Raw genomic sequence first — 23130 nt, 5'->3', positions numbered from 1 at the left:
ATAACAACAAAAGGGGTAAAAATAGATATGGATGATGATATTTATTTATCCAATGATATTTTGGGGGGGGGCTTTGAGAATGCATTTAAAGTTGCTTTCTTTTTCTGCTTCCCCCAGTCTCAATCCTACCCAGGAGGGGAACTGGCTGGGGAAGGGAAGACCGATCGGGGAGGGAAGGCATGCCTCCCCTTCGCTTGCCCAGCTGCCCTGCCAGGAGCCACACAATATGTGTGAAAGAATCGCATGTAGCTCCCAAGTCACAGGCTACAATCACACACACTAAATAATCCACTTTCAATCCACTTTCAATGTACTTTCCAACTGGATTTTGCTGTGTGAACTGGCAAAATCCAGTTGGAAAGTGCATTGAAATTGGATTATTTAGTGTGTGTGATCACAGCCACAGTTTGGCCACCCTTGGTTTATTGCTTCTTTGGATCTGAAATTTCCCAAAATCAGTGGTAGCAATTATGCATTTTCTTCTTGGAATCATGCATCGCTCACATCAAAGGGGAAAACAAGACATGAAGAATGAAAGGGTTGGAAATGTCAAGGAAACAGAAAATGGCAAACAAATGCTTTTATTTGCTTGCTAAGCTTTTTAAATGTTGCTCAATTGCTAGTACGGGATTTCTTTTATTTGGGTAGCTGAAAAACGCATAAAATGGGAAGCAGGTAATATAGTTAATATGGATCCATCTTGGTGCCATAGACAACCTATATTTAGACAGTACCGATTCTCCAGAGGCCTCTGACAAGAAGATCAGGGTGGGGGGCAATCTCCCTGTACATCTGGAACCTTTTCAGTCCAATCCTAAACACACTTACACCCTTCTCGGCCCTATGGACATAGAATGACATAACTCTGCTTAAGACTGCACTGTTTATATACTTATTCTAGTCCTGCTGTTCTCATTTCTTGGCTGTTGCCCATTTATTGCCCTTGTGGTTAATAGTTTATTTGCTGGTATTGCTTTTATTTTTTATTCTATTTCATTGCTGCCTTTATCATGACAATTTATATGACTACTGCTGGGAGCTATTAATTGTTTTGATTTTTGTAAAGTATGTTGCTCGCTGCCTTAAGAGCTATTTGGCTGAGAGCACAAGTTCAAAATAATTTAAGTAATGAATTTATCATAAATGCCCACCACTGTTTCATCTGTTCTGCTTCTCTCCTCAAAGATACCAGAACACTGTCATGTCTAATGCCTAAGCTTCCGAGTCCTGGACAAACATGTAACGCAGGGCCCTCTCACACTCATCCCATCCCATCTATATCTGATATATATCTCTGATATATATAAAATCCCTAACTTATTGGCACTTTCCAGCTCCCCCATTGGCTGTGCTGTGCGCTCCATCAGCCATTGGCCCATCAACTGCCACTCAAGAGTACTTTTTTTAAAAAAAAAAATTTAAAATTTATTTTAGATTTATATCCCACCCTCCCAACGGCTCAGGGCGGCTAACATACGGCAAAGCCGGATTGAATAGGTAAAATACAGTAAAACAACACAGCATTAAAACACAGTAAAACCATACAATATTTGAGGTGCTCTAATCTCTTCCTATATATAAATCACCCAAGATGGGAACAGTGATCCCAGTTCGGCGGCCAGCTGTCTCTAGCGCGGTCTCCAGTAGCGCTGTTCTACACGCATTCTGCCAGGTGATAGTTGCCCCATATAGGCTGCGGTCACATGGAGCAGTAGCCATGCTACTGAGATGGATGATAGGCAGATTTTCTGGGTGCGATCACACCGCAACATCTGGGAAGCGTAGAGCTCCCATGGTAAACCCGAGGCTTCCCTCCGAAGATGCGCAGTTAAAAACTAGTACCTCCGAGGTACTAGTTTCCGGTAACCACGGGGCAAGGGCGGGCGTCTGATCGCGTTTCCGGTGGCATCAGGCGCCCGCCCATGTCCCCTTGCAAATAATGTGTTTTTTTTTGTCCAAGTCTCTGTGGATGCGCATGCGCACCCACCGAAGCATGCGCATTGGTCATGTACACAAAAATAAAAAACAGTTTGCCACGTAATTCAGATGAAGAGGAAAGAAGAGCAGACGAGTTGTTGTGGGGGAGGGGGGGAGAGAGCTTCGCACCAGCCAGCCCCCCCCCCGGCACCTTCCTAGGATGAGCAACGCCGGCATCACCTCCTGGGCAAGGCATGAGTGCCGGGGGCGAGGGGGGGCCTGACGACGACACGGGGACTCAAGGGAAAGGCCATGAAGCAGGCAGGGGGTTCGTAGGTGGGGGTGGGGTATGACATGCAAAACGTTTTTTTTCAAGTCTTCACGGGATGCGCACAAGCACCCAATGGCACATGCACACACTTCAGTTTAAACCCAAAACACAGCCCTGTTTGCCACACCGTGCCGCTTCTTTGCCACGTCGTGTGATCAGCACCTCCTCCCTAACCATGGGACCTCGACGGGACATCTGATCGCGCAGCCGCGCGTTAGGTTGCTCCGGGGCAAACAGCCACGCTTCCACCCCGCATTTCCGGCCCGTGTGAGCCTCTTTCTAGATCCCATTGTATTTATTTCCACAATGGTCCTTATTCTGTGCGCGCGTGTGTGTGTATGAGTCACCAAAGGAAAAAAATATCTAGTTTAATTCCAAAATGATATAAATAGATGATATCATGATAATGGACTTCCAGCCCAGCCTGGTACCTCCAAGATCCCCAAACCTCAATAGAGTATGCCCCCCTCCATGAAGGGCAACTTCATCTGAGAAATTACAGCTGGTCCTAAAGGACAGAAAATATGTGGTCTACTTCTTCCTGTGATGTAGTATCATAGATATAGAGCATTACATTTGGGATAGTAAGAAAAGGTATTTTTGATTAATCCTTCCATTAACTGTGACCTATTCCCAGCTCACTCTTGGCTTGATACCAGCTATGATTAATGCAGCCAAAACTCCCTAAATTCCTGGGAAATTGCATTTAGAGCTTTATTCCACCACTGCATGGGACTATCTCAGCCTACTTCCTACAGATCAGCAGACTACAATCTTAAACAGTTACAGCCTTATAAACCCCCTGATCTTAATGAATTTTGAAGGGTGTAATTCTGTTTAGGATTGCACTGATAAGGACTCTCTTGCCCATAACCTCTACTGGAGTCCACAAACAAGACGGTGTAATTTTAGCCTAGGAAATTTGCACCATGTCTATATGACAGAGTTGTTTCTTTGTGAGAACTACTATTCTAAGAGGAAGACCAGAGTTCAAATGTCACCCCAGACAAGAACAGGCAACAAAACAAGGCCTTAGGCTAGCTTCTGCCTCAGCCTCTGCTCCACATGCAAGACTGGGAAAACAATACCTGTCCATCTTACAGGACTGTTGTAAAGATGGTTGGCAAAATTAATTGAAGTACCTTAAATGTTCAATAAATTCCTTATGACTGTTGATAATGATGATTGGTCCTGACTGCCTTCTAATACACAGATTTGGAAGTAAGGGCAGTCTATGCTCTGGGTTGTTTTGGCATTTGAGGAAGGACTCATCATGGCCAGGGCCAGCAGGAACCACTGGGCAACTTGATACCAGGCAACATGCATGCCTGATCTAGGCATGGCTGCTTGCTACTGTTCAACTATAGGGGGTTGCAGTTAGTATAGCAAATTCCAATGAAAATAGAAATTGCAATGCGTGCAAACAATGTTTGTAATTTGACAATATAATAATTGAACACTGAATAATTACAAAATCATACAAAATTACAAATAGATCTCCTTCAGTTCCAGATGTTGACGAAATTCTCCGGATTAGACCTTCCGTTTCGTAAAGAACTTCCTCCAAACATCAATACTCCTTCATAAAATACAGTTACAATGTTATATTCATATTAAGACAATGTACCAAAAGCCCATATATTTAAAGGATTCGTTAAAATTCATACATACAACAAGATGTGTCTTCTTATTTCATAGCTATTCCATAATGACTCATCCATTTCTACAATGAAATATTATTACCATTGTTCATTTTAACAATTAATTATTTATTTATAGCGGTTACAGAAATTTATGAAAGTCGGTTACAACCAAAATGCTGAATATTCTCCTCAAGGAGAAACACACTCCTATCCACTAATCTGTCCAAATATCTTTCCAAATCACGGGCGAGTCAAGCCTTAACAGGGGCTATCTATTCTCATCCTTTTAAATCAGTTTGTTAAAGGTACATACTTACAACTCTGATATTGACCAGACACTCAAACCAGGTAAGTCAATAGATACAAGAAACTTACATTTAGAGCTTCAGACTAGGATCTGGGAGGCCGAGGTTCAAAACCCCAATCTAACATGGAAGCTCACCTGATAACCTTGTGCCAGTCATGTACTCTCAGCCTAACCAACTTCACTGGGTGGCTTTGAAAATAAAATGGAGAAGAGAAGGATAATGGAAACTACTTTGGGTCCTCACTGTGGAGAAAGGTGGGATAGAAATGAGGTAAATAATAACTAAATAGTAACTACAGCTGAAGATGGGGGCCAGATAAAAGGTTGGTGGATGGGTGGGACAGAGAGAAACCAGCAGGGATGTGGGAGGATATGGGGATTGCCAAGAGGGGAAAAAGAGGAAAAGAGTGTGGGGATAATATACAGGGGAAAATAAGGTGCGCCTTGCAAGTCCTGGCACAGTACAACTGGGCCATAGTTTTCTTGTGTACAGGCTACCAGGGGTAGGGAAGAAGGGAAAACTGAAGATGAGGAGGAGAGATAAAGGTGGGTTGGCTGGTGGGTGGGAAGGGCAGAAGGAGGCAGGAGAGGCTATGGGGGCTTTCAGGGAAGAGAAAAAGGAAATATTTTAATGCTGCCTTTCCACCCAATCAGGATCCAAAAGGTGGCACACACAAAAATATTAAAACATTTAAACAATTAGTGTGTGTGTGGGGGAATAAGATCCTTATGGGTTCCTGATTGTAGTACTTAATCTTGGAAGAGAGTCCCATGCAACTTAATGGGACTTCCCCCAAGTTAACAGAATCAAGTTCTTTGGCGTCTAAGTGACTTAGACTTCACCTACCATGATCTTAAGCATGTGCTTAACTCTGATTTTAAAATCAATGGGACTTCAAAATATCATCTATGTTACTTAGACTTCAGCTACCATGATTTTAAGCTGCTTAACTCTCATTTTAAAATCAATGGGACTTCAAAATATTGCACTGTGGTCAGCACACATACAAAGCGGGGCAAAAAGCAAATAATTCTCTACTTTTGCTCAGTTATCATAATAAAGCCATGCTGGCGGGCAGAAGGATTTCAGTTTAAAAGAAAGTCTTAGCTTACAACAAGTGACTGACAAATATTGAGATTCTACAGAACCCAGGCTTCAGACTAATTATTTAATCTTGTACCCTGGTAATGATTGATGTGTGAATCTACTCCCCCCCCTCCACACATGCAGCTGAGAGACTGTGTAAGAGACTGGAAGAGTGAGAGAATGAAGCTTAAAGGATCTGTTTTTATCAATAATTTTTACGTTTACTGTCCAATCCTGTGTATGCTTACTTATAAAGAAGTCTTAATACATTCATAAATGTATTAAGTAAGCACACATTGGTTTGCATTGTACAATAATATTCATGTCATAATATTCCTATGATTGTGAGAATGAGTCTACGCGTGCAGGCATATAGCAAAGATAAACTGAGCACGTGTGAAAAGAGCTTGTTTGCATGATACCAAACAAGTTCAATCTGAGACATGTGCGAGTTTTCAGGAAGAGGCCAGAAGACCCTGTAAGGAAGGTTTGCCCTAGATTTGGGATTGACAGTCAAGATGTGATCGATCCCAGAATATTTGGTGTAGGAAAAGCAGGCAGGATTGGAGCTCTAAGTAGACAACCATGAGCTTTCAGGAGTCGTTTAGGTGGACCATGACACCACAAAGTGTGTATGTGCAGTGAGCGTCAACAAATTCGGTCTCCATTTAGACTTCGCGAGAAAACGCACTTGAAACAGAACCCCCAGCCACTGTCAGAAAAGGAGGCGTTGCGAGGTTCCTTGAAAGCGCAGCAGAAGGACCTGACTGATCCCACGGAGCGTGCTTCTTTTTGGTGCAATCAGCGGCGCGATCTCTCTCTCCTCGCTGCCTGTCTTCGGAGGAGAGAAGGGTTTTCTCGATTGGCTGGAAGAAATGGTCAGGATCCCGCAGGAACCGCCTCTAAGCCGTGTTGGAGAAAAGTGTCCCGTAGCGGGAGGCAGCGGCGGAGTTTGGTCCCACAGGGCGGCAGGAGCGGCCAGAGTCCCAGGGAGCCGCCGTCGCCGCTGCGAGGCCGGGCTATAGGCTCAGGCTAGGCTGGGCTGTGGCAGGCTCGCAGGCAGCAGCGCCTCTGTCAATCAGGCGGACTTCCCTCCCGCACGCCCTGCGCTTTCCAGCCAGCCAGCCGCCTCCTGGTGTCTCTGCTGCCTTCGCCGAGGAGAGCGGCCGCTCGCCGAGCGCTGGAGAGGAGCGGCTGCACCAGCGCCAGCGGGGCTGAGGTTTCCCTGCCGGCAGAGGCGCCGCGGGCAAGAGGGCGGTGCCGGCTGCCCTCCAATGTGGCCGGAGTCCCCTGCAGGGAACTTTAAGGCTGGCTCCAAAGGCTGGGATCGGGCTGCGCTACGCCTGCCATGGGTCCTGCAGCCGAGATCGCCTCGCTTCTCGCCTGCTGGGCGCTCCTCCTGGCTCCGGGGGCCCCGCACAGTCCCGCGGAGAGAGGTAGGTGCTGGGCTTTCCTGGGCTAGCCCGATAAGGCCGGTGGGAGCTGCTCCCTCTCTTTGCCCGGCTCTCCCCGAGGTTCGCTCGCCCGCTCTCAACTTAGCCCGCGAAGGACTTTCCCCCCTTTCTCCCAGCCAGACTTCGCCGCGCCACGCTGACCCTGGCTGCCTGGAGGAAAGGCTCGTGGGTACTCCTCGCCGCCACGTGTGGCTACTTCTGGTTTGCTGTCTCGGGGGAAGAGGAGGGAAAGCAGGGGGAGAGAGCGCTTCTGGGAGCTCGCCCGAGGAACAAGAGTTTCAGCGGCACGGGCGGGGGGGGTGGGGGCCGGGAACCTCGAATGAACTCTGTTTACAGTAGGACGCATGTGGCAGACCCGAGTTTAGTGTGTCAATTCCTGGAATTCCATGTGTGGAATAAAACACCTGGCAAGGACTTGATTTTCTTTCCTGCTGTTGTGTGACTCAAAACAGTGGGAATGGACCAAGCGGTTGACTTTTTCTTTCTGTTCTGCTTAAAAGCTTTCTGCTGCAACTGCCAATGACAAACTTGAAAGTTGACTTCCCGGGATTCAAAACTGCTTTTGTTTCTGGAAGCTCATGGCAAAGTTTAAAAGTTGATGGGATGGTGAAAGTTTGTATGTCCCTTCAGATCTTCACCCCTGCTGCTTCCAGCCGCCCCGTTTAAAACTGATTGATGAGGAGCTGGTGCATTAGGAGAGGTTATCCCTGTTGCCCTCATGCCCCAGTTGCTAAAAGGCAGCATCTTGGATGATCGACTAACCCACAGTCTGTGGCGTGTCTTCAAGCTGGATTCCGGTAATAAAGATTGATGCAAGGGGTCTGCACTGTAAGTGAGCGTGCCTTGCTCTCTGTCCCCTGCATTACCCCATAATTGAATAAGCTTTATGGGGTATGATATGCTGAAGAAGGCTATATGCCTTCATGCGTCTGGGGAAAGGACTACAGTGTTCTCAAGGAGGAAGAAGTCTGGAGTGACTTCTACTGTAACTAATTATTTACTCTCTCTTTCTCCAGGTTATATTTTGGGGGCGCTAGAAGAATACAGACTTGTCGTCCCAACTAGCACGGACTCTGAGGGCAGGTTCCTCTCCAAGGTTGTGTCTGGAGCTCCAAAGGGGCGCTTCCGAAGGGACACCCCGGGGGATCTTCCGCACGGAGCCGCAAATGAGCAAATTTTTTATAACGTCACTGTTTTTGGAAGAGAATTTCACTTTAGACTGAGACCAAACTCCAGGCTGGTGGCCCCTGGAGCAACTGTTGAATGGCAGGTGGACTCTAATATCACTTACATCGAACCACTCCATGGGAATTGCCTCTATGTTGGGGATATCACCGACTTGCCTAATGCTTCTGTTGCAATCAGCAATTGCGATGGGCTGGTAAGATGCTTTGCTGTTATTGTATACCTAAGAGAACAAGTAACACCGTTTTCCTTTTTAAATGTAGAGCTTCAGCCTTTAAAAAAATGACACCCCATTTGTTATGTTAATTGAGAAATCAAATGAAGGAGATGTTCCCTTACATGAGATTAAGTGTGATGAAGCAGTGTAAGTAGCAGAGAAGCAAATTCACTCTGAATTGATTCATAACTTTATAGCATAATTGCTGTGACAAATCACTAATTATCAACATGGCAATCTAGATCGCCAACTTGAAGCTTTTCGACACATCTGGAACAGTGACCTGATGTCGGCATCTGGAATCTCCCCCCCCCTTCATCACAGAGGTTGTGGTGGAGGTGCTTCAGAGAGGAGATAATAATACCAAAAGACAGGCTTCGTTGCCAATTGATTGACTTTTGGTCTGTGAAAAAGAGGTTTGGGGCAGGCCCTTGCCTTTTTAAAAGGTCTCTTGCTCATTACATCTCTCTTATCTGACTAATAAAACAAGGGGGACTCGGGAAGAAGTCGGTTAATGGGTTTCACAATACATGCACCTTTTGTGATGGCTCCATGCTTGATGAGCTGTTTATATGTTATATAGCTGGAAACTAGTTATAGTTTCCATTCCAGAACACACGTGCAGAAGTCAAGCTGTATGACCTAAGCTGTGTTTTTGAGAGTAATTGCTATATAGAGCAAACTTTGCTTTGCTTTACTTCGGGGAGTAAACTTCTAATTATATTCAATATTCTCTTGTTTAGATCGGGGGGGGAGCTACCATACAGCTGGTACTACTTATATGATAAATGGATTTAAGCTTAGAATGTGAACTTCCTGTGTTGTCTGAGTTCACGGACTCCTACTTCCCCCCAGGATTTGACTGAAAAGTAAGAGGAATTATATAGGGCTGTCAACTCTTTTCTTTTTCCTTTCGCAAGGTTCCTCTGCCTTTAATAGGAGCCCAGCCCATAAGCATTCAACAGGTGAAGCCTTTGACATCCTGTGTCTCAAGGAGCTGTTAAAGGCACTGGAACCCTGCCAGAAAAATGAGAGAAGCCCTAGGTGTCAGTGTCAGCTGATGCTTCATAGTGCCAATGGAGATGACCCTGGACTTGAGCCAGAGTGGGGCCCAGGACAATGTGAGATTTAAGTGTTGTACCAGTTGAAACAGTGACCACAGCACTATCAAATCCAGCATTTGTGTAGGGGGGGGGGAATTGCCCAAGAAATCCAACATGAAGTTGAAATGTAAAGATGGTCAGTTCTCTTCAGGAAACTGTCTAGATTGACAGTGGTTGAAGCTCAGATACAATATATACCACCCATTGGGAAAAGTACCATCAAAACACTAGCAAACTCATAAAAAAGCAAGAAGGCTTCTTTTTAAAAGGGAAAGGAAGACCACAGGGTCAAGTAAAACAAATGTCAACTGACAGGTAAGGGATGTGAAACAAGAATTTGAGGATCAAAAATACAGATTTGTTTGAATACATGAGTAGCAGAAAACTGGCCAAGGAGGTGGATGGGCTACAACCCAGGAGTACATGCTTTGTGACTGTCTTTACTGCAAAAGGTACAGGTTGGCTACCAACTCCGAAACTGCTGTTTTCCAAAAGGGTCTCAGAAGAAGTGAGTCAAAATAATGGAGACAGTTGAGGAGTAATTTTTCTCTTTCTGAGGGAGTCAAATAGAGGTGTTGGACATGGTATTCTAACAGATGAATAAAAAATTAAGAAGTCACCAGGTCTGGATGATGTGCACCCAAGAATTAATTAATTATTGTATGGTATTGTGTGTAGAATAGCCAGGAGATCCTAAGATTGTCTGGATGCTTAAAGTTCAAGACCCTTTTGCATTATGCACCACTAGGTGGTGAGCTAGACATGTTTTTAAGGCAAGAGACATTTCAGAGGTGGTTCACTATTATTTTCCCCCCGTCGCAATCCTGGTATTCCTTGGAGGTCGCCCTTCCAAATACTAGCCAAGGCTTGTACTTGGCTTCCAAGATCTGAAAGGATCAGGCTAGCTTGGGCTATCCAGGTCAGGGCCAAGAGATCTTAAGAAACACAAATATGAAATTGTTGATCTCTTAACAATGATAACAGTAATAATATGCAACTTGTCACAAAATGCTAATCTTTAAAGGATGCAGAGGGGATATAGGAAATTATAAATCAGTAATTGATGGAAACTGTTATTAAAGGTAGAATTATTGTGTAGAAGAACAAGCCCTACTGAGGAAGAATCAGCTTGGCTTAAGTCCTGCCTTATAACCTTTTGGGTGTTTTTGAGAGCGTCAACAAACATATGCATAAGAAATTATATAGTAGACATTATATACCTGGGCTTCCAAAAAGGTGTTTCCTGAAGGCCCTCACCTAGGGTTGCAAGATCTGGTTTTGGAAATTCCTGGAGATTTTGGGGGTGGAGCCTGGGGATGGGAGAGACCTCAGTAGGGTATACTGTCATACAAACCATCCTCCAAAGCAGCCATTTTCTCTCTGTTCTCTGGAGGTCTGTGATAATTCCAGGAACCCTCTAGGCCCCACCTGGAGTTTGGCATCCCTGCCTTCACCAAAGGCTGTTGGGTAAACTTAACATTCATTGTATAACAGAATGGTTCTTCTAATATATTAGTAACTAGTTAAATGACAGGAAGCAAAGATTTGGGGTAAATGGACAATTCTCACAATGGAGCAAAGTGAATAAAGGGATCCTTCTGGGATCTGCATTAGGACAGGTATTATTTAATTGCTCTTAAACTAAATGTAATTTAATGAGCACTGAAGCAGCCAAGTTTGTGGATGCCACCCAGTTATTCAGGATGGTGAAATCCAAAGCAGATTATGAGGCTCTCCATGAGGATCTTCCCACACTGGGTGACTGTTACACTGGGTGAATGTAGCAAATGATGTTTCATGTGAGTAAGTGAAAAATAATGACCTTGAGGTAAAAGTATCTTACCTTTGTGCATACAATTATAGGATCTGAACTGGTCATGACTAATCAGGAAAGAGGTCTGGGACTATGGTGGAGAGCTCAGTGAAAATATAATCTTTGTATGTGGCAATGAAAAGGAGGAATTCTGCACTAGTATTGCCATGCCCTTGTATTGTTCTGTGGTGCAACTACATTTTGAATTCTGTGTACAGTTGTCACCATATTTCTGTAATGATATTGTAGGGCAGAACGAGCTCAGAAAAGGCAACCAAAATGACCAAGGTGTTGGGTCAACTTACAAGGAAAGGCCAAAGTCTTTGGGGCTTTTCAGTTTAGAAACAGGATAACTAAGGTCTAGAGAAGAGGGGTCCCCAGTCTTTCTGAGCCCACGGGCACCTTTGGAATTCTGACACAGCGTGACAGGTGCAACCACAGAATGGTTGCTGCAGGAGGTGGAACCAAGCACAAAATGTCAGGGAGTAAGGTTATGAATAACTAATAGCAACTCTTCACCATTTCAGGCAGAAGCTCTGCTTAACAGGATGCCTTTTTAAATGAACATGTTTAAAAATATTTTCTTGCTTACATACAGCTTAGCTTTAGTCATGCAGTAAAGTTCATTGTGCTGTGATGGCAGCTGCTGCCAAAGCAATGTTGTTGTTCTTTAAATCTGCACAACCAATCAAATTCTCCAGTGGCCACTCAGAAGCCATTCTGGGCAAAAGCCCCACCTTGCCACTCTCACTTTCTAGAAACACTTGGGGGAGACCAGGGAATGTTTTGGTGGGTGCCATGGCATCCATGGATGCCATGTTGGGAACCCCTGGTTTAGAGAAAGTGGACAGAGAGAATATTCTCTCCCTGTCCAAAATCGGAACTGTTGAACACCCAGTGGAACTGATAGGGAGTTGATTCAGAACAGATAAAAGGATGTAGTTCTTCACATAAAATCTGTAACGTGTGGAGCTCATTGCTGCAGGGTGTGGTGATGGACACTGGATTAGATGCATTAGACAAATTCATAGAGTAAGGGACCAGTGATGATTGAATGGGGCCTCTGGGGTGTGTGTGTGGCAGAAGCAGGTTTTGGCCTCTCTCTTCCTTCTGTGATGTTCAGAGGTATCTGATTAGCCATTGTAGGAAACAGGGTGGTGGACTAAATGGACCACTGGTCTTATCCAATAGTGTTCTTTTTATGTGTCCAGGAAGTCACGGTTCACTGGACTTTACATTTATGTTCCCATTTACATTTTCCACACTAGTATCCCATTCTATGGTATGTGAATGCTTAATCAGTGTGTTACAATAGGCTTTGCCTCAGATAGCAACAGGCAAGGTAGAGATGCCTTTCCTTTACCACAGGACCACTCTGTTCTCTACCCAGCAGGTAAGGGGCTAGAAGTTTATTTTTCTGTAGACATTTCGGGCTTCAGAATGGTTGGTGCTGTGTAGGATGCCTTTCTTTGTAATGGAGTATATGTAGTCAGGCATAGCATTACATACATATGGGTAAATTACAAATGACATGCATATTATACTTAAAATCAAAAAGGAAGATGAAAAAATATGAAATATTTGAATATCTTGCAACATGAAAACAGCCCCCCCCCTGCGAATGACACGGTCAGCAAACGTCTTGCCATAGTAAAAGTTCATAGCCATAGTGTCACCAAAGTTAGATAAAATTGTTTTGGGGGCTATATTGTATAGCAACAGTGGGCAATGTAGCATATCACCATGCAAAAGTACAGTGCCAGTTATACTTCCTTTGTTATCCTAATAGGATAGCATGGAAGCATGCCTTTCTGACAGGCAGAAACTTTGAGGCCAGTGGGCACACTTTGTCAGTGAGGTCTGACTCATGAAAGCTTATACCCCAGAAACGTTTGTTGGTCTTTAAGGTGCTATTGGACTCAGATTTTGTTCTACAACTTCAGACTAACACAGCTACCCACTTGAAACTTTCTCAAAGGCAGTGGCTCCTTTTCTGGCCAGTAATAGTTTGTAGGTCTGTGCTGATGTTTAACAAATCAGTGGTGGAGAGTGCTGTCAAGTTGCAGCCAATTTATGGTGACCCCATAGGATTTTCAAGGCAAGAGACAAACAGAGGTGGTTTGTCATTGGCCATCTCTGTAGCAACCCTGAACTCCAGTGGTGATCTTCCATCCAAGTACTAACTAGGACTGACCCCGCTTAATGTCCAAGATCTGATGAGATCGGGCTAGCCTTGCCCATCCAGAGCAAGTAGGGTTGCCAGCTCTGGGTTGGAAAATACCTGGAGACTTTGGGGGTGGATCTGGGAGAGGGTGGGGTTTGGGGAGGGACCTCAGCATGGTACAATGCCATAGAGTCCACCCTTCAAAGCAGCCATTTCTCCAGGGGAGCTGATCTCTGTCAGCTGGAGATCAGTTGTAAAAGTGGGAGATCTCCAGGCCCCATCTGGAGGTTAGCAACTCTAAGATCAAGGCAAATTTTTTTACCAGCTTAGAACCCTCATACCAAAGACTTAACATCTCCAGTTTTTGCTTAAAGTTTTCAAACATGCTGAATTCCATGTAAGTGACTGTAAATAATGGTTTGGGGTTTTTAAAACAGCTATGCCATCATTGTGTTTAACTAGGCCCATGACTACAGGAAAAGGTCTTCAAAGAATTATGTCACAAGTTATTGTTAAGATTTACATACCTCCATCGTTGTGAATGTTTAAAAGAACCCCCTATTTTATACTAGCTACATATTAAATAGAGTTTATTACTATATACAGTAAGGGCATGACTCTGCTGCCATTCAGATCTGTGCTGTGAGCATCAGGTTTGGTCCTTATTCACAGTGCTGAGAAATAAAGGCTTTTCTAAATGTTTTATAAATTATTAACATTGTGTCCCTGAAAGCCACTTGCAGCCCCTTGTAGGAGTTTTCAGGGGCACTTTTGGACTGTTGAGAAACTCTAGTGGGTGCCACCACAAAATGGAAAGCAAGCTGAGAAGGCTGGTAGCTTTTTAAACTGTGCATTCTCATATGAATGGGCAACTCTTTCCAAATGGTCATTCCCTTGAGACCCAAATGTGACCGGGTTTTCTGAAGCATCCTCAGCTCCATTGAGGTGGAGGAAAGCCAGGATTGGCCCTTTGTTTTGGTGAAGGAAACCCATTGTCAGTACCATGCACATCATGTTTGGGATCCCTCTTTAGGATATCAAACAGAACCTACAAATAATGGGCTTGATTATCAGTATGTTAACAAAATCTTCACTTAATGTGCTTTAATATACTTGATTATAGTAACTAATTCTATTTCTGTGATTTTGATGTTGGCATTCTGAAGTCTTGGGCACATTGCTATACAATCAGGAGGACTCATTGGACTTACTAGTAATTGGCGAATCAGACTCTAAACTTAATCTCTGATTCGAGGACTCATTGGACTTACTAGTAATTGGCAAATCAGACTCTAAACTTAATTACTGTCATACTTAAAAGTGAGCCCATCGGAGCCTTTCTCTGTATTTATGTCATGGATATGACACAATATGGATTTGAGAATGCATAATATAATTGTGCATTATAGCCCATGAAGGTTACTGGAAGTAGTCTATCCAGATGTTCACACTGTGGAAAAACAGCATAAACACCCAGAACGGCCAGATCAGATGTGACCAATCTAAACCTGGAGATGAGTTACATACAAGATATGTCATGATGAAAGACAAAAGCTTGTTCCCTGGAAGTTTTAATTACAAAGACCTCAAACAGACCAGTGAGCTAAGATGAGAGAACCTTCGAGGGCAATGGCAAGGTCATGTGTATTTGTGCACCACATATTCCCAGTTAGTATTTCTGGGAAATTATGCTTGCTGTGACTAAGACTCAAACTTGGTTTTATGAAGATCACGTGGCTACTGCCCAAAGCTGCTTTTTGCAGCAAAAAAGGAACTGTCAGGAGTTTGTTTCTTGTTTCCAAGCCCTATCAAATTTGGATCTGATCTTGTTTGCGTGGCAGTGCCCATGGCAGAGTTGCTTCATGCTTTAGATAGCTACATAATGTTAAGTTGTGTTTTTCCCCTGCAGCAATTATGTCATATGAAGGGCAGACGGTGTTCTCACACAAGCAGTAGGCAGGGACTGGAGACTCATAACTAACTGGGGCTTCTCGGCCCATGTTCCCAAATATGTAGATTATCTACCTTCCCACTTGACATACTTGTTGCAGGGAGCACATGTGTAGCATTGGTGTAACTGTGACTAAACTGGATTGCTGCGTAAAGTGTAAAAAGGTGGTGAATGACAACAAGCATAATTTGTTCTTTATCATTTTTCAAACTTAAAAAAAAAGAATTCCAAAATAATATTCTGTAATAGACATGTAAAGAAAGCCAACTTTCTGGCTACTTTCCCAGTTGTTAATTTGCCTAGAAATGTCTGGTACAGCAGAAGTGCAATTTAAACTTCCCTAATAGCAGTAGTGACCGCAGTACAAGGCACATCTTGGTGAATTAATGACAATGGGCGCTCCTAGTCAGTCATTTATCTCTAGAAAGGAACATGTGCTTTGATTATTACTTTTTAAGACCTGTATGTCCAATGGCATAACAAAGCCCCTTTCATATGTGGTTTTGTATTAATTTTCCTAGGTGCGAGAGACTATACTACAGCCGGGAGGTCAGAAAAGGACCAGACATATTCGTACATGATTTAAATTTAGATAAAAGATGGGGACGAGGTAACAGCCAGAGCTCTCAGGGCCGCTTTGTCTACAGATTTTCATAGACTTTGACTTTCCTATTGCTAGGTGCAAAGAATGAATGGCAGAAAATGCTGCGTTTGTGCTCCAGTGGAGGTGACAGGCCTGTAGCTACCGTGGGGCCTCAGGGCCCAGCCCCCAACTTACCACCAAGGCCCTCTTGACTTCCCGCCCAGCCCCCCAATCCTTATTTTTTTTGTGCCACGGTGCATGGCCATCTTGCCCTCACCAAGCCTGCCTACTGGAGCCGAGCCTGCCTGCTGGAGTCCCACCCCTGCCCTTACCCTACGACCTCACCGGCCAGCCCCGCCTTCCATTCCCATGCCACCAGACGGGATGCCGCCAGATAGGGCACGGGAAAGAAGCAAAGTAGCAGCGGCGGGATGGTCAATCCTGCACTCCCAGTCTCCTGGTTTTCATCCACATTGTGAATCATGGCAAGGCAATGGCCACTGCAGCAGTGGTGTGACTCTGCCTGCCCCATGCCCCCTGACTTTTAAAAATGCCCCCCTGACTTTAAAAATCCTGGCTGTGCCCCTGGGAGGTGGGCTGATTAGAGCAAACGGGGCACTGCCTTACCAGGTTCAACTGCCATAGCCCCTCCTACCTGCCATCTTGCTTACCCCTAGTCTAGGGGGGTATCAGAATGTCAGTCAATCTTTTACCTTATTTTTCCCCCCTTAATGGTAGAGGAGGTAGGAAGAGGAGAAGGGAAGGCTCACCATAGTCAGAGGTCATCTTCATCCATGTGGAAACAGTGAAGGAAGAACAGTCTTCGGGAAGATCATGACAGATGGATAGACCTTGTCTTATGGAATATATTGACCAGCCAGGAACTCAAATGGCAACAGAGGTCTCTGTACTGGCCAGGGAGCTAGCGTCCTGAACCTGGCCTGAGCAAATGTGCAAGGTCTGGCCTAGGCTCATTGGAACTGTGAGGCTCTCCCCTCTTCAGGTCTGTTGGTTTGCCCTCAGCCGTCCTGCTGGGTCCTTCTGGTGGGTCTCCCCAGACCTCAGAATGGGAAGAAAAGGGGATTGCTTGACCTGATTCCTTCTCTGTCCCAGGAGAACAGCTCTTCTCGGGCTTAGAGCTGTGCCCCTCTTTCTTCCTTGGCCTGTTACAGGAGGCCTTTTAAAAGGCAGTCTAGCCCCACCCTTAACCACCACCCACTAGTCTCCATTGCCCTGGCCACACCTGGCTTATCCCACCTTCTTCCCCTCTGCAAGGCTGCCAACTTTCCCTCCTGCTCCTCCTACAGCCATCTCTCCCATTGCATATACCCTGGGGCTGGCTGAGATATACCATAGGCACTTTGGGCCTACCACTCCCCAGGACTCAGTGCCTGGTAGGGCTGCCAGGTCTCCTGGGGGTGGGGGTTTTCCTGCCAAAAGGGCCCCCAACCCACCGATCTGGATCCGGCCGGTGGGGGGAACCCGACCCCCAAATTGGCCAGATCAGGCTGACGTGCCTGGCACAAAGATGTCACTCTAGGGTTGCCAAGTCAATTGTTCTTACCGGCGGGGGAGCCTCACTGGGCTCTGGGAGCCGTCCGTAGAAGTGCGCGCGTGCTGCCAGCACGTCACCGGAAGTGATGTGTGATGTCGCTCACGTTGAAGGTGTGGCCCCGATAGTCGGAGGGAAAACCATAGAGTTTTCCCTCCGATGATCGGGGCCACGCCCCCAACATGATTGATGTGGTTGTGTCACCTCTGGTGACACAGCCACGCTGCGCTTCGGGGGGCGGAGTTCCCCCTGGGGCCCGATTCCGCGGCGGCGGAAATCGGGCCTCCGAAGCGGGGGTTTACCCGCCACCCGCCACCACTTGGCAGCCCTACGTCACCCAGAAGTGATGTCATCACACTGGGCACGTTGCTGGGCGATGCTCTAGCAACCAGCCTGAAAACTCCTGGACAGAGCGCAGGACTCCCCCGCTATTATGAAGATAGGACTTGGCAACCCTAGTGCCTGGGCTGCTGCTGGGCCTGGGTGGCTCTTCCTGGCCCAGTCCCATCTTTCTCTTGGGGCTACCCTGAGGCTAGGCCCCAGCTGGTGCTGGCTGCAGAGGCAGCCTTGATGATGGAGGTGTCTGGTGCCCTCCCTGGACAGGGATATTGGTTCATGCTTGAGGAGTTGCTTTTTTCTGCATAGGCAAGTAATTTTTTTTCTATTGGAGCTGCATTCTGGTGAAGGGTGTGTGTGTGTTTATGTGTATGTATTTGGATTTTGTTTTGTTGTTCTGTAGAGTGGGTGCTTTTCTGCTTACTCAATCATGGTAGCAATTTTATATTGGTTTCTTAGTCAAGGCATTAAGAGCCAAACTAGATGTAATGTTTTCCTGTGAGTTGGGCCTCACAGTTTCTCCTTCTCTTATAGTCAGATTGCAGCTCCTGGGAACTGGGTTTCCAAGTGCCACAGAGGCCCAATTCAGATTATGGTCCTTTCCGCACTAGACTTTAAATCCTGGTTCAACCCTGTCCCTGAACTTACATTCTACACTACACACGAGTTCACCCCTGTAATTGTCTCAGGGTATTTTTTGTTTCCACATTACATTGAGGTCATCCCTTTTTCGCCCCACACTTGTCCCAGGATAAACGGATGCTGTTATAACCAGGGATAAATGCAAGGTATTGTGTCGCGAGTTGAACTCTGATAAAACCAAGGATGAGATCCAAGTGCGGAAAGGACCTGAGACCATTGTGTGGGGGGGAAGAAGGGCTGAAGCCCTCCTCGCTCCATTTTCCCAACCCAATATGGTCTCCGTGATGTATTATTTGTCCCATTGGGGGTGTTGCATGTGCGTTTCCCCAATGGGGCAAATAATGGGGCAAACCCCTGAGGGCTGTTTCTGGTTGGGAAAACAGAATGGGGGGCTGAAGCCCCTCCCCCCTGAACCATATAGAGTTGCCAAGTCCTACCTGTTGCTGCAGTGGAGGACTCCCTGCTTGCTCCTGGAGTGCGTGCGCAAAGCGCAAGTGCGCCGCAACCATGTCACCCGGAAGTGACGCGACCACGCCGGACCACGCTGTGCACGCTGTGAGCAGACCATGCCAGGCACGCGCAAGTGCGCTGCAACCACATCACCCGGAAGTGATGTAACCACGCCGGGCATAGAGTTTTCCCTCGGATTACCGTGGCCCTGCCCCCAGCATGCCCGGTGTGGTCGCATCACTTCCGGGTGACGTGCACATCGAGTACTTTGGGGGTGGGGTTCCCCCTGGGGCCCGATCCGCCGCCGGCGGGGAACGGGCCTCTGGGGCGGGGGTTTCCCTGCCCCCCGGGGGGACTTGGCAAGCCTAGCACCATGGTTCTAATCCTGTTCAAGCAGCTTTTGGGGAAATGAGTTCCTTGCAGTTACCATCTGACTGCAGATAATGTGGGCTTCCCTGGCCCATCTTTTGTCTAAATGTATTGTGTAATTTGGACCTAAGCAAAAATATGCATACTTCTTCTGAAAGGTAGAATATTATCTTTTGAGCCTTCCATTTTTCAAACAAAATTGTGGTCATCTGGGTAGTAAACCTTATCATAGCCTTGTTGTTCAGTTGAGTTGCACTACAAATTATTCCATTAGGTTTGTTTACATCTGTGAATTTTTACCATCTTCATTGTCAATGCACATTTCAGGTTCTCATTATTGCAACCAGGCTGCTAACATAATTGCATCAAGTTGAAATTTGCCTTGTACAATTACATCTTTCAAGGCATTTATTCATGGTAAAGAAAGACACATTTTCTTTTTGATCTTGTTGTATATTATGAAAAGGTCCATGGCCTCTGATCTTTTAGAAGATTAAATTAGACAAAGGGGAAATACTATTTGCCAATCTGAATTTTATTGTTTCCTAAATTACACTTGTCAGTCTAAGTAGGGTCACTGCCTCCATTTATTTAACTATTTTAAATGTGTGTTTGTACCACCTAGTAGTCAAAGCTCTTGAGAGAGTGTACAGAATGCACATACACTGTACATACATACGCAGCAAATAAAAAGCAATAAGATTTCTATAAATGCAGTACAGTAGAAAAATTGATATTTATTTTTAAAAAACCTTTTTCAACAGGTACAAAAATTAGCCAAGTGAGCATAATTTATTTGAAAACAATGAGTAGTTCATACCCCCCAACCCGTTAACCACCACTGGGTCCCAGGCCATTTAAGGCTTTAAAGGTACCAGCACTCTGAATTGTGCTCAGAAAGAATCAGCAGATGGTGAAGCCCTTTCAGAACTGGAAATGTATGACCCTGTGCCAGAAGCCTTGCAACAGCACTCTGAATAGTCTTCAAAGACAGCCTCACAATAAAGTGCATTTCAGAGTTAAATATGACTGTGAGCAGAGCATGGATAATAGTGGCCTGAGCTCTCATTTTGAAGAAGGGATGCAGCTGCTAGTGAATCAATCAGAGTTAGTTAAAGGTGCAATGTGTTACAGATACCACTTGAGTGAGAGATCTACTAGCACCCCCAAGCTATTAATCCAGACTTTTTTGGGGGGAATGACCTATATGATTCCTACTACAGAGCTGAGAAAAATCACCTTTTGTCTAGGGCAACAAAATATCTCAGCCTCATGGATACAGGGAAAATCCTGAAAATATGACTATTTTAAACCCCCAACCAGTTCAGCGTGGCATTATTTATCTGTTCCCATTGGTCATCATACATTTCTGTGTATGTCTGCGTGAATAGTTTATGTGTTTTTTACAGACCATGGATATTTTCTGGCAATACATCCATATGTACCTGTACTTAATAACGAGATGGTGTGATATAAATATGTGGCAGGATCTTGAATTGCACATGCGTGTGGTAGTGGAAAGTGCTGTCAAGTTGCAGCCAACTTTTGCCCACTCCGTGGGGTTTTCAAGACAAGAGATATTCAGAGGTGGTTTGCCATTGCCTGCCTCTGCGTAGCAACCCTGGCATACCTTGGTGGTCTCCCATCCAAGTAGTAACCAGAGGTGATCCTGCTTAGCATCCAAGATCTGATGAGATCAAACTAATTTGGGCCATCCAGGTTATGTATAAAAAAGGTAAAGGTTCCCTTGCTCGAAAGCCAGTCGAATCCGACTCTAGGGTTGCGGTGCTCATTTCCGTTTCAAAGCCAAAGAGCCAGCACTGTCCGAAGACATTTCCGTGGTCATGTGGCTGGTGTGACTAAACACCAAGGCACACGGAACGCTGTTACCTTCCCACTGAAGTGGTACCTATTTATTTACTTGCAATTTCTTGCTTTCGAACTGCTAGGTTGGCAGGAGCTAGAACTAGAGACGGGAGCTCACTCGGTCATGCGGCACACTCGGGTCTCGAACTGCTGAACTACTGACCTTCCACAGCCTGCAGTTCAGTGTGTTAACCACTTGAGCCACCGCGGCTCCTTAGGTTTTTTTTTTTTAGGTTATGTATACAAAGGCAATATTTTTCTTGCACTCCATATGCTGATATAACTGATATGAAGATATTCAAATAAGATAGCACAACAAAAGTTCAGATTTAATTTATAGTGTAGCATTATAGTCAGATGTCCTTAAGCATTTTAAGGAATGTAGTTTTACTCCTCTACGCTGTAGTGGCAGCACTAGAAAAAAATATGAGGTAAGTCAGACTCATGAAAATGTGGATGCCATGTGTTTGGCTAAAAAATGATAAAGTAATAGTAGCAGTAGTATTCCTGGGATGATGATAATAATAGGATCTGTATGGAGAGGGCAACCAGTTTGGGGTGTGAACTCAGGGTTGCCAGATACTACCTGGCTGCTGGTGGGGGGGATCCAGGCTCTGCTCTAGGATCTTCTTGCATGTGCACAAAGCATGTCCCCCGTGATGGCATCACCCAGAACTGATGTCATCACATCAGGGACGTTGGGGGTGATACTCCAGTTTTTGGGCAAAACTCTAATTTTTTTTTGCCTTCAAAGTCATAGAGTTTGCCCAAATACTAGCGTGTCACCCCCGACGTCCCCGATGGGATGACGTCACTTCCACATGATGCCTTCGCATCTGGGATATCACCTGGAAACATCCCTGTTAAGGAATGGGGCTTCCCCCACCAGCTAGCTGGCTGGCAGCAGATTGGAGCCCCCCAAAGTGGGGGGACCCTTGCTGGGAACTGGGGGCTGGCAACCCTACCCATCACCACTTCTGCAGTGCCTTCCATGCTGTCCCTTTACTCCACTGAGCAAACGAAATGGTGGTGGCAACAGATGGTTTATGGGTACATATGCTCATGTTTTCAGAGGAACATGGCTCCTGCTGTATGAGGAACAAGTTGACCATGTGCCCTGTCTTCTCCAGGACTCTTTTCCACCTTTGTGTTGTAAAGCACTGAGCTGGAAGCATCACTCTTCATTTTGCTTGCTTTTCCTTGCCTTCTGCGTTATCTTAGTACTTAGCCATGCGTTCACCTTTTATCCTTTTTCCACTTCCCAGCCATGATTCTTTGTTCCACTCCTAGCTGACATGCCAAAGGAGACTTCTTGGAGATTATGGAAAGTCACACAGAGCAAATAGATCTCTAGTGCTGGATGTACATTTTAGGTTATGTTTGCCTTCATTCATCATAGAAGATGCATGCCCAGAGGTCTCTCCATCCTGGCTTCCTTAAGTGGAACAGTTCCTTAAGTGGAACAGTTCCAAGACAGCATGAGGACAGCATGCATGTGTAGCCCTTAGCCCATATCTTTAAAAATCCAGTGTTCTTCTGAATATTTTGGGGTCCTCTTGCTATTAGGTTGTTTATTTGCTTACTTCATTTATACCCTGCCTTTGTCCTCAGTAGGGACCCACAGTGGCTAAGTTACCTACTGCAGCCCTCTCCCAATGGTGACCTGTGTATCTGCACCTGAATATTAATAGGGACAATGATTACACTGCTTCAAAACAAAGACGACTTGTAGAGGTTTGCAGAATCAAGAACTCCTGCCAACTATTCATCAGATATACTCTTCTGTGTCCAGCAGTAGAGGACATTCATTAGCACAGAGCTAACCAAGCATCTATTAAACAGAAGTTCCAACTTCTTCAGGTGTTTGGCATCCACTGCATATGTTGTTGATGTACTGCTGTCTGTTCATAAATTTTGTGTGCTCCAAATGTATCATATTTCCAGTAGTCTTTTCATCTGAGGATGGGATGGAGTAATTTCCTACATCAAACAGGTGGATACCATCTGGACTGAATGTTCAAAGGCAATCACATTTGATATTTTAGTGTTACAGCGTAAGCTTCTGGATAAGTTGTAGGTATTTCCTTCTTGTATGGCTGTTTGCTATGCTGTTTTGCTGTAGTACCACAAACCCTTTCTACCTCTAAGCCACACAAGAAG

General features: G+C 45.3%; 1 protein-coding gene across 1 annotated transcript in view; it reads left to right on the top strand.

Moving 5' to 3' along the window:
• The first annotated feature begins 6633 nt into the window (after window positions 1-6633).
• Window positions 6634-23130, top strand: part of ADAMTS2 (ADAM metallopeptidase with thrombospondin type 1 motif 2) — a 408143-nt gene continuing 391646 nt past the window's right edge. The window contains exons 1-2 of the mRNA XM_015426443.1: window positions 6634-6721; window positions 7756-8120. Coding sequence (XP_015281929.1) covers window positions 6634-6721; window positions 7756-8120 — 453 coding nt within the window. The remainder of the gene's footprint in view (window positions 6722-7755; window positions 8121-23130) is intronic.

This window comes from Gekko japonicus, unplaced genomic scaffold, assembly GCF_001447785.1.
Source record: "Gekko japonicus isolate JY-2015 unplaced genomic scaffold, Gekko_japonicus_V1.1 scaffold1030, whole genome shotgun sequence".
Taxonomy (NCBI): Eukaryota; Metazoa; Chordata; class Lepidosauria; order Squamata; family Gekkonidae; genus Gekko; species Gekko japonicus.
The sequence above is the reverse complement of the archived record's forward strand: the minus strand, read 5'-3'. Positions and strand labels throughout refer to the sequence as shown.